The sequence below is a fragment of the Mustelus asterias genome, chromosome 19 (assembly GCF_964213995.1).
Source record: "Mustelus asterias chromosome 19, sMusAst1.hap1.1, whole genome shotgun sequence".
NCBI classification, from domain to species: Eukaryota; Metazoa; Chordata; class Chondrichthyes; order Carcharhiniformes; family Triakidae; genus Mustelus; species Mustelus asterias.
The window spans coordinates 8220121-8232056 of record NC_135819.1 but is presented as its reverse complement, the minus strand read 5'-3'; the positions used below and the strand labels follow the sequence as shown (position 1 = coordinate 8232056).

The following is an 11936-nucleotide window of genomic DNA, read 5'->3' as shown; positions in this document are numbered from 1 at the left end:
GCTGGAGAAGGTTACAGAGATAGGGAGGGGGTGTAGGGGCTGGACAAGGTTACAGAGATAGGGAGGGTTGTAGGGGCTGGAGAAGGTTACCGAGAAAGGGAGGGGTGTAGGGGCTGGAGAAGGTTACCGAGATAGGGAGGGGTGTCGGGGCTGGAGGAGATTACAGAGATAGGGAGTGTAGTGGCTGGAGGATATTACAGAGATAGGGAGGGATGTAGGGGCTGGAGAAGGTTACAGAGATAGTGAGGTGTGTAGGGACTGGAGAAGGTTACAGAGATAGGGAGGGGCATAGGGACTGGAGGAGGTTACGGAGATAGGGAGGGAGTGTAGTGACTGGAGGACGTTACAGAGATAGGGAGGGGTGTAGGGGCTGGAGGAGGCTACAGAGATAGGGAGGAGTGTAGGGGCTGGAGAAGGTTACAGAGATAGGGACGGTTGTTGGGGCTGGAAGAGGTTACAGAGATAGGGACGTATGTAAGGGCTGGAGGAGGTACAGAGATAGGGAGGGGTGTAGGGGCTGGAGGAGGTTACAGAGATAGGGAGGGGTGTAGGGGCTGGAGGGGGTTACAGAGATAGGGAGGGGTGTAGGGGCTGGAGGGGGTTACAGATATAGAGAGGAGTGTAGGGGTTGGAGTTAGGGCTGGGACTCTATCTGAGATTGTGCAGTTCGGCAGGGGGAGGCTTCATTATGTCTGAGGGGTGGTGGATTATCTTTCTGTGTTATCTTTCTGTGTAGCCAGTGTGTGCTTACACTGAGAGGCTGTCTGTACAGGAGAGGGTCACTGCGCACTGTCCTCACTCCTCACCACACATCAATCACCCTCGACACAACAAATTATTGCCTTAATCTGAAGCTCATATAACAGCCACTTCAAAATATTCCATTAATCACTTGCTCCTCCTGTGTAATGTTGAGCACAAAGACATCATTCTGACTTTAGCTGCCCAGTGGAGTGAGGCGGTGTGGGGTGAGGGTGTGTGGGGGTGAGGGGGTGTGGGGGTGTGGGGTGAGGGGGTGAGGGGGTGTGGGGTGAGGGGGTGTGGGGTGAGGGGGTTTGGGGTGAGGGGGTGTGGGGTGAGGGGGTGTGGGGTGATGGTGTTTGGGGTGAGGGGGTGTGGGGTGAGGGGGTGTGGGGGTGTGGGGTGTGAGGTGAGGGGGTGTGGGGTGAGGGGGTGTGGGGTGAGGGGGTTTGGGGTGAGGGGGTGTGGGGTTAGGGGGTGAGGGGGTGTGGGGTGAGGGGGTGTGGGGTTAGGGGGTGAGGGGGTGTGGGGTGTGGGGTGAGGGGGTGTGGGGTGAGGGGGTGTGGGGTTAGGGGGTGAGGGGGTGTGGGGTGAGGGTGTGTGGGGTGAGGGGGTGTGGGGTGAGGGGGTGTGGGTGTGTTCGGCATCATTCAATCCCCAAATTAACATCAGACGTTCTGGCTGAGATTTTCTATAATATTACTGTGAATCAGAGCTGGCAGCAAGCACGGAAAGGCACAAGTGGAGAGGGAGATTGGGACACAGCGAGGGTCTCCACATTACTGAGAGAGAGGGAAAGCTCAGGAACTACAGCACCACCACCCAGCGGGAGGTCGGCATTACAGTGCGACATGTTTATATTGTAAATGTTGATATCCAATCCATCACGCAAACCAGCCTCCCAACCATTGACTCTGTCTACACTTCCCGCTGCCTCGGCAAAGCAGCCAACATAGTCACCCACACACTCCGGACATTCTCTCTTCCACCTTCTTCCTTCGGGAAAAAGATACAAAAGTCTGAGGTCTAATGTACCATCAGCCGGAAGAGCTCCTCGAATACTTGGAGAACTGTCTGAAGAAGGTGCGAGAGATCGGGGGTCTGGAGAAGGTGCGATGGGACACCTTCATTGTCCAGGAGAGGAGGGCACTGCCCCCTGTTGAGCCAGGGAAGGAGAGCCATCTATCCGTGCGGTAACTTGTTGACTTCATCTCTCCCCAACTCACACCGCGTCTGTTGGGTTTTTTTGTATTTTGATGGAGTTTGAAAAGCTGTTTTCGAACCTTCTGCATTCGGATGGTCTTTTAGATGATAACCAACCGACTCAAGAACAGCTTCTTTCCTGCTGCTGTCAGACTTTTGAATGGACCTACCTTGTATTAAGTTGACCTTATAAATGACCTGGATGAGGGCGTAGAAGGATGGGTTAGTAAATTTGCGGATGACACTAAAGTCGGTGGAGTTGTGGACAGTGCGGAAGGATGCTGCAGGTTACAGAAGGACATAGATAAGCTGCAGAGCTGGGCTGAGAGGTGGCAAATGGAGTTTAATGCGGAAAAGTGTGAGGTGATTCACTTTGGAAGGAGTAACAGGAATACAGAGTACTGGGCTAATGGTAAGATACTTGGTAGTGTGGATGAACAGAGAGATCTCGGCATCCATGTGCATAGATCCCTGAAAGTTGGCACCCAGGTTGATAGGGTTGTTAAGCAGGCGTACGGTGTGTTAGCTTTTATTGGTAGAGGGATTGAGTTTCGGAGCCAGGAGGTCATGTTGCAACTGTCCTAAACTCTGGTGCGGCCGCACTTGGAGTATTGCGTACAGTTCTGGTCGCTGCATTATAGAAAGGATGTGGAAGCATTGGAAAGGGTGCAGAGGAGATTTACCAGGATGTTGCCTGGTATGGTGGGAAGGTCTTATGAGGAAAGGCTGAGGGACTTGAGGCTGTTTTCGTTAGAGAGAAGAAGGTTAAGAGGTGACTTAATAGAGGCATACAAGATGATCAGAGGATTAGATAGGGTGGACAGTGAGAACCTTTTTCCTCGGATGGTGATGGCTAGCACGAGGGGACATAGCTTTAAATTGAGGGGTGATAGATATAGGACAGATGTTAGAGGTAGGTTCTTTATTCAGAGAGTAGTAAGGGCGTGGAATGCCCTGCCTGCAACAGTAGTGGACTCGCCAACATTAAGAGCATTCAAATGGTTATTGGATAAACATATGGATGATATTGGAATAGTGTAGATTAGAGGGGCTTTAGATTGGTTTCACTGGTCGGCGCAACATCGAGGGCCGAAGGGCCTGTACTGCGCTGTAATGTTCTATGTTCTATGTTTCTCTACACCCTAGCTATGACTGTAACACTACATTCTGCACTCTCTCCTTTCCTTCTCTATGAACGGTATGCTTTGTCTGTATAGCGCGCAAGAAACAATACTTTTCATGTATGCTAATACATGTGACAAGAATAAATCAAATCAAATAGATATCGGAATTTATCATGGAAAACCTTGGCAGGAAAGGTCAGAGGTGAAGCTTCCCATGGGGTCAGAGGTGAAGATTCCTGAGGGGTCAGAGGTGAAGATTCCTGAGGGGGTCAGAGGTGAAGATTCCTGAGGGGGTCAGGGGTGAAGATTCCCATGGGGTCAGAGGTGAAGATTCCCATGGGGTCAGAGGTGAAGGTTCCTGAGGGGTCAGAGGTGAAGATTCGCACAGGGTCAGAGGTGAAGATTCCCATGGGGTCAGAAGCGAAGTTTCGCATGGGGTTAGAGGTGAAGTTTCGCACGGGGTCAGAGGTGAAGGCTCTTTTAGATGATAAACTGTACGCACTGAGAGCTCCGTCCCGAGTGTTTGGGATTGGGATCTGTGTTGAACGAGTTAAGTCTTGTTGTACGTGATCCATTGTGTGTGTGAGCTGATCACAGAGGCATTTATCATTAAAACAGCCTTCATGTAAAACCCTCACTTCAAGAAATGAAATGATTTTGGATGTGTGTTTTTACCCAGTGTTGATCACAATCTGATTGTCTCTGGTTACAGAGTATGCTGACAGGCCTAATGTACCATCAGCCGGAAGAGCCCCTCGAATACTTGGAGAACTGTCTGAAGAAGGTGCGAGAGATCGGGGGTCTGGAGAAGGTGCGATGGGACACCTTCATTGTCCAGGAGAGGAGGGCACTGCCCCCTGTTGGCGGGAGCCAGGGAAGGAGAGCCATCTATCGGAGCGGTAACTTGCTGACCTCATCTCTCCCCAACTCACACCGCGTCTGTTGGGTTTTTTTTGTTGTAATTTGATGGAGTTTGAAAAGCTGTTTTTGGACCTTCTGTATTCGGACGGTCAGCCAGGCAAACTTCCCCAGAACTGGCCAGGTTCACTGGGGGAAAGGCTCGAAGAATAGGCAAGCACAGTGGCACAGTGATTAGCACTGCTGCCTCACAGCGCCAAGAACCTGGGTTCAATTCCGGCCTTGGATCACTGTCGGTGTGGAGTTTGCACATTCTCCCCGTGTCTGCGTGGGTTTCCTCCGGGTGCTCCGGTTTCCTCCCACAGTCCAAAGATGTGCGGGTTAGGTGCATTGGCCATGCTCAATTGACCCTAGTGTCAGGGAGATTAGCCAGGGTAAATATGAGGGGTTATGGGGATAGGGCCTGGGTGGGATTGTGGTCAGTGCAGACTCGATGGGCTGAATGGCCTACTTCTGCACTGTAGGGATTCTATGATTCTATAAGAATGTTCCGGATTGTTCCACCTTGTGATCCAGTGTGATCTCGTCTCTGGATTGTAACTCAGGAGAAAGCAGCTCCACGGAAATTTCCAGTTAATTTCTCTCACTCTTTGACTTGCTGGATAGGTTTTAGTTTGGGTTTTTGACCCTTGGTGACATAATGTTGTCCAGGGAAGATCGGAGCTTCTCTCCTCAGCCTGGTTAGCTGTCCCCGGCTGTGGCAGTGAAAGGGTGCATGGGAGGGAGAGAGGGAGGGAGTGATAGTCAGTCTCAGCGTCCCTATCAAACAGAGATGGAGAACAGCACGAGTTCTCCACTCGTGCTCCGGGCCTGTGCAAAAGGAAGGTGCGTCAGAAAATGGTTGGTTTCAGTCTTGCCCCTGTGGTCAAATAGCTCGTTGAAGAATGTGAGCAGGACATCATGAAGAGAGTCCAAAGACTGTGAAAGGCAATAACATTATTTTTAACATTGTGTTGTCCTGAATTTGAAAGTTAATGGCAGTGTTTCTGTTCATTTGCTGATTATACTTTGCTTCAGTATAAATCTATCTCTTAAAATAAACCAGATTTGCCATTTTGCCTGAACTAAATGGTGCCAGGTTCATTTGACATCCAACACATAAGGTGTCAATAAAAGCAACCCTTCAGACCTCAGCTGTGGTACTCCCACTCACTGCGTGTGTCCAATCTCAGGGTTTGTGTGGTAGCAGACATGTGAGAATTGTGAACCGTGTCGGAGAGGAGTGGGAAGAGAGTCTGAATCGTGACAGTTGGTGGGATGGAGGGAGGGAGAAGGAAAGAGGGAGGGTGAGAGAGAGGGAGAGGTAGGGAGGGAGAGAGAGAGAGAGAGAGAGAGGGAGGGAGAGGGGGTGAGGCAGGCAGAGAGGGAGGGAGGGAGAGGGAGCGAGGGAGGGAGAGAGAGAGGAAGGGAGAGGGGGAGTGAGAAAGAGGGAGAAAAGGAGGGAGGGAGAGGGAATGAGGGAGGGAGAGCGGGAGGGAGGGAGAAGGAAAGAGGGAGGGCGAGAGAGAGGGAGAGATAGGGAGGAAGTGAGAGAGGGAGGGAGAGAGAGAGGGAGAGAGAGGGAGAGGTAGGGAGGGAGAGAGAGGGAGGGAGAGGGGGAGTGAGAAAGAGGGAGAGAAGGAGGGAGGGAGAGGGAGCGAGGGAGGGAGAGAGAGGGGGAGAAGGAAGGAGAGAGAGGGAGAGGGAGCGAGGGGGGGAGTGAGAAAGAGGGAGGGAGAGGGAGAGGGAGAAAACGTTAAATGCCACGTGTTAGTTTCATTGTTAAAGGAGAGCTGAGCTAAGTCACGCTGATAACATTGTGAATAAAGGCTCTAAGCGACTGTAGTTGAAAATTGGTGATGTTCTGTGGGAGTTTAACACAATGTAAGTGGATGCAAAGCAGCTCATTTGCTCCACGTGTGGAGACTGAGGCAGCAAGTGACAGGTAAATGGAAAATACTGCGGACGCTGGAATCTGAAACCAAAACAGAAAATGCTGGAAAATCTCAGCAGGTCTGGCAGCCTCTGTGGAGAGAGATTCGAGCCAACGTTTCGAGTCTGGGTGACCCTTTGTCAGAGCCAGGTGAGAGCTCTGCTTCTGAACGAGGGGGGATTCCTGTGACTGAGCGGAGATGTTGAGGGCAGTGTTGCTCAGACACTCAGTGTGATCTCTCTGTGTTTCTCTCCCCCCACCCCCCCAGCTCTCTCAGAGAGTCACAGCCTGAGTCACTGTCGCTATGATCGCCTGCCGCCAATTCACCAATTCTCCATCGAGAGTGACACCGATCTGTCTGAGACGGACGAACTCATCGAGGAATATGTGGTGTTCGACCCTTCCAAACCAAGGCCGAGAATCATCCTGGTCATCGGTAAGGTCAGGGGTCGAGGGGGGGGGGGGAGCGGGGAGGGTGGCGAGGGGCCAGGGGGAGCAGGGGAGAGCGGAGGGGGAGGGGATTGGGGAGGGTGGCGAGGGGCGGGGGGGAGCAGGGGGGGGAGGGGAGCAAGGAGGGTGGCGAGGGGCGGGGGGGAGCGGGTGGGAGCGAGCGGGAAGGGAGCAGGGAGGGTGGCGAGGGGCGAGAGGGGGGAGAAGGGGAGCGGGAAGGGCAGTGAGGCATGAGGGGGGAAGCAGTGGGAGCAGCAAAGGGCGAGAGGGGAGTGGGGGGAACGGGGAGGGAGGGGAGCGGGGAGTGTGGCCAGGGGCGGGGGGAGCGGGGAGAGGGGAGCGGGGAGGGTGGCGAGGGGCGGGGGGAGTGGGGAGGGAGTGAGGGGTGGAGGAGCGGGAGGAGGGGAGCGGAGAGGGCGGCGAAGGGTGAGGGGGGAGCTGGGGGGCGGGGGGGAAGCCAATCTCCTCCAGGGCACCCTCACATCCAGGATTGGGCATCTTACTACCAACCCTTCCAATCTTACCCACGCTGGGAAACCCATCAACTGGGGTAACCCTCCCTTCCCCCAGTGCCAGTGTGGCTCAGTGGGTAACTCTCCCACCTCCCAGCCAGAATGTGGTGGGCTCAAATCCACGTCCAGGGACTGGAGTACATACGTTAGACTGACAGAGCAGCACTGACCGAGTGCTGCTGTGCCACTGGCGCCATCGTTTGAATGGGATGTTAAGTCAGGTCTGCCTCTCGGGTGGATGTAAAGATGCCTGGAGTCACAGACTTTGATGTTCAACCTTTTAATTGATCACAACTTTACCCTTCAAGTAACCAGACCAAGTCGCAGAGTTCTCTTAAACAGCTGTTTTAATGCTAGCTATATAGCGAGGTCCCTGGAAGGTCACAGGACAGAGTCAGTAACTCGGCAGAGCCCAGAATTCAGGAGTACACAAACAGTTAGACTTTCAAATCTGATTACAAGTAATTGGCATGAACCAATAAAGGTATAGGAGATATCTCTATCCACTCACAGTTATTGATTGAGGTTACATCATTCATAAGGTACAGATACTAAAACCAATCACAATGACCTCACACTTGCTTAATAAAATCCAACCAGCGTAAAGACTTAATCATGTTAGCTGATCTAATCCATCATTGTTACAAGCGATCGGTGATGCCCCAGTTTGTGTTGGTGTCACTCCTCCTCCCAGTTCCAGATATCTGATTTAATGAACTCTCTCAGACTTGCTGCTTATGTGTGAAGATTGTTATAAAGACCCCTGTTTTTTTTCCTCTTGATGTGGAGATGTCGGCGTTGGACTGGGGTAAGCACAGTAAGAAGTCTCACAACACCAGGTTAAAGTCCAACAGGTTTATTTGGTAGCAAATACGTATTTGCTACCAAATAAACCTGTTGGACTTTAACCTGGTGTTGTGAGACTTCTTACTTTTTTCCTCTTTGCAGTTTATGTGATTATTAACCCTTTCACTTGGGCACTACCTGGGAGACTGGCGGGGGAGTTCTCCCAGTGTGCTGGCCAATAATCACTAAATCATCATAGAATCATCGAATCCCTACAGTGCAGATGGAGGCTATTCGGCCCATCGAGCCTGCACCAACAACAATCCCACTGAGGCCCCATCCCCGTAACCCCACTAATCCCCCTGACACTAAGGGGCAATTTGGCACGGCCAATCGCCTACCCTGCACCATCTTTGGAGTGTGGGAGGAAACCAGAGCACCTGGAGGAAACCCACGCAGACACGGGGAGAACGTGCAGACTCCACACAGACGGTGACCCAAGGCCGGGAATCAAACCTGGGTCCCTGGCGCTGTGAGGCAGCGGTGCTAACCCACTGTGCCACCGTGCCGCCCTCGGATCATAAATCACATTGCTGACTGTGGGATCCTGCTGTGCATCAATTGGCTCCTGTGTTCCCCGTGTCACAACAATGATTACATCACCGGCTATGAAGAGTGATGTAATTTCCCTGATGGAACTCTCAGCCAATCCGCAGCGAGATTGTTGGGGTTCAGTGAATCTGATTGGACAGAGTCTTTTTTTCGATTCATTCCCAGTGATTTCCGCTCTCTGATTGGATGAAATCTCGGCTGATGTCCAGTAAGGCAGTTTAGTCCTGAAAAGGTCTGTGAAGAAATTCGGATTCCGTTTCTCATTAATGCGGTTATGCAGCAGCGTCCTGTAATTCCCAAAACACTGGGAGAATCCCAGAAAACACAGACAGGCTGACTTATTTAGCACTGGCCCAATGGGATGAATGGCCTCATGCTGTAACCCTTCTACACAGTGACCCTGTGATTCACTTCATTGCTCAGTAAGTGATGATAAATGTGAACTCAGGACAAAGGGATAATTACAGATGTAAGCAACTCTCTCCTCCGAGCAGAGACATAGACAGGGACTGAATAGGAGTTTATTTTCATTGTAGATATTTCCTGCTGTTACCAAGGGTCTGAGACTCGGTTGGGAGGGGGGGAGGGGGGGGGGGGGGGGGATAATTGCAAAGTTGCCCTTTTGATAAGTGATGCTGGCGCGACCAAGCTTCTCCACAATGGACAATTTAAAATAGACATTGGAATCTCATTCTTATTCACACTCCATGTTTCACTCCGTGACTGGACCAGTATTTATTGCCCATCCCTAATGGCCCCTTGAGAAGGTGCTGGTGAGCTGCCTTCTTGCATCGCTGCAGTCCCGTGTGGGGGAGGTACACCCACAGTGCCGCTGGGGAGGCGTTCATTGCCCCTTAGTGTCAGGGGGCTAAATACATGGGGGTTCTTGGGACATCACTTGGGTGGGATTGTGGTCGGTGCAGACTCGCAGTCGATGGGTCGTGGGGTGGCCCGGTGGCTCAGTGGTTAGCACTGCTGTCTCACAGCGCCAGGGACCCAGGTTCGATTCCCAGCTCGGGTCACAGTCTGTGCGGAGTTTGCGCGATCTCTCCGTGTCTGCGTGGGTTTCCTCCGGGTGCTCCGGTTTCCTCCAACAGTCCAAAGATGTGCGGGTTAGGTGGCCTCTTTCTGCCCTGTAAGGATTCAATGATTCTTTGATTTTTCATAGAATCCCTACAGTGCAGAAAGAGGCCATTCGGCCCATCGAGGCTGCACTGACCACAATCCCACCCAGGCCCTATCCCCATAACCCCAACTATTTACCCTGCTAATCCTCCGAACCCACACATGCAGGGGCATCAAGGGGCAATTTAGCATGGCCAATCCATCTAACCCGCACATCTTTGGATGGTGGGAGGAAACCGGAGCACCCGGAGGAAACCCACGCAGACACGGGGAGAATGTGCAGACTCCACACAGACAGTGACCCAAGCCAGGAATCGAACCCGGGTCCCTGGTGCTGTGAGGCAGCAGTGCTAACCACTGCGTCACCGTGTCGCCCCATGACCCATCGACTGCGAAGAAACAGTGATCTATTTCCAAATCAGGATGGTGAGTGGCTCGGAGGGGAAGTTGCAGGTGGTGGTGTTTCCATGTATCTGCTGCCCTTGTCCGTCTAGGAGGTAACAGTCATGGGTTTGGAATATTGTGAGCAGTTTTCGGCCCCGTATCTAAGGAAGGATGTGCTGGCCTTGGAAAGGGTCCAGAGGAGGTTCACAAGAATGATCCCTGGAATGAAGAGCTTGTCGTATGAGGAACGGTTGAGCACTCTGGGTCTGTACTTGTTGGAATTTAGAAGGATGAGGGGAATCTTATTGAAACTTACAGGATACTGCGAGGCCTGGATAGAGTGGACGTGGAGAGAATGTTTCCACTAGTAGGAAAAACTAGAACCAGAGGGCACAACCTCATGCTAAAGGGACGATCCTTTAAAACAGAGATGAGGAGGAATTTCTTCAGCCAGAGGGTGGTGAATCTGTGAAACTCTTTGCCGCAGAAGGCTGTGGAGGCCGGGTCATTGAGTGTCTTGAAGACAGAGATAGATAGGTTCTTGATTAATAAGGGGATCAGGGGTTATGGGGAAAAGGCAGGAGAATGGGGATGAGAAAAATATCAGCCATGATTGAATGGTGGAGCAGACTCGATGGGCCGAGTGGCCTCATTCTACTCCTATGTCTTATGGTCTTATGGAAGTTGCTGTCTAAGGATCCTTGGTGAGTTGCTGCAGTGCATCTTGTAGATGGCGCACACACACAGACACACCCACTCACACACACACACACAAACAGCTGCCGCTGTGCCTCGGTGATGGAGGGAGTGAATGCTTAAGGTGATGGATTGGAGGTTGATCAAGTGGGGCTGCTCTGTCCCGACTGTTCCCAATCTGTGCAACAGCAGCGAGTTAAACTTATCAGGGGCGGCACGGTGGCACAGTGGTTAGCACTGCTGCCTCACAGCAGCAGGGACCTGGGTTCGAAACCCAGCTTGGGTCACTGTCCGTGTGGAGTCTGCACGTTCTCCCCGTGTCTGCGTGGGTTTCCTCCGAGTGCTCCAGTTTCCTCCCAGACTCCAAAGATGTGCAGGTTAGATAGATTGACCATGCTAAATTGCTCCTTCGTGGCAGGGGGACTAGCTAGGGTAAATGCATGGGGTTATGAGGATAGGGCCTGGGTGGGATTGTGGTCGGTGCAGGCTTGATGGGCCAAATGGCCTCTTTCTGTACTGTAGGGTTTCTATGATTCTGTGATGAGGGGGTCTAAGGAAGCGGGTGTTCTGTGAGGGGCGGGTTTAAGCCTCTGCTCTCTGTGCTGTAGTGTCTCTGTTTTGATTCACTCCCGCTGCCTTTCTCATTCACTCCCTCTGAAGGAGGGCCAGCGAGTGGCAAAGGAACCCAGAGCATGAAGATAGCGGAGCGCTACGGATTTATCTACATATCGGTGGGGGAGCTGCTCCGTGAGAAGATGCTGCACAATGCCAGTAACAACAGGAAGTGGGGTTTGATCGCGAAGATTATCACTAACGGAGAGCTGGCCCCTCAGGTAAGGGAGCTCGCCCTGAGCCAATTCACCACAGCACGTCAACAACCCAACATACAACAAACACACTGCATTCATATAGTGCCCTGTCACTTCACAACCACTGTCACATAAACCTGGCACTGAGCCCCACACAAGGAGACACAGGTTTCCAGAAGCACAGTCCCAGAATTTGGTTCATAATAACATCAGAAAAGAGAGAGGGAGGAGCAGTGAGAGAGAAAGAGGCAGAGAGAGAGAGAGAGAGGGAATGGGGCAGAGAGAGAGAGAGAGGGAATGGGGCAGAGAGAGAGGGGGGCAGAGAGAGAGAGAGAGGGAATGGGGCAGAGAGAGAGAGAGGGAATGGGGCAGAGAGAGAGAGAGAGAGGGAATGGGGCAGAGAGAGAGAGGGGGGGCAGAGAGAGAGAGGGGGGGCAGAGAGAGGGAATGGGGCAGAGAGAGAGAGGGGGGCAGAGAGAGAGAGAGGGGCAGGAAGAGGGAATGGGGCAGAGAGAGAGAGGGGGCAGAGAGAGGGAATGGGGCAGAGAGAGAGAGAAAGAGAGGGGACAGAGAAAGAGAGAGAGAGGGGGGGAATGGGGCAGAGAGAGAGAGAGAGAGAGGGAATGGGGCAGAGAGAGAGAGACGGAATGGGGCAGAGAGAGAA

At 52.4% G+C, this 11936-nt stretch overlaps 1 protein-coding gene across 2 annotated transcripts in view; it reads left to right on the top strand.

Annotated features, from left to right (window-relative positions):
• The first annotated feature begins 3783 nt into the window (after window positions 1-3783).
• LOC144507741 (adenylate kinase isoenzyme 5-like) overlaps window positions 3784-11936 on the top strand; it is a 71270-nt gene continuing 63117 nt past the window's right edge. The window contains exons 1-3 of one of the 2 annotated variants that reach the window (XM_078235006.1): window positions 3784-3967; window positions 6167-6334; window positions 11124-11296. In XM_078235006.1, coding sequence (XP_078091132.1) covers window positions 3784-3967; window positions 6167-6334; window positions 11124-11296 — 525 coding nt within the window. The remainder of the gene's footprint in view (window positions 3968-6166; window positions 6335-11123; window positions 11297-11936) is intronic. The other variant, XM_078235004.1, reaches the window with a different exon arrangement.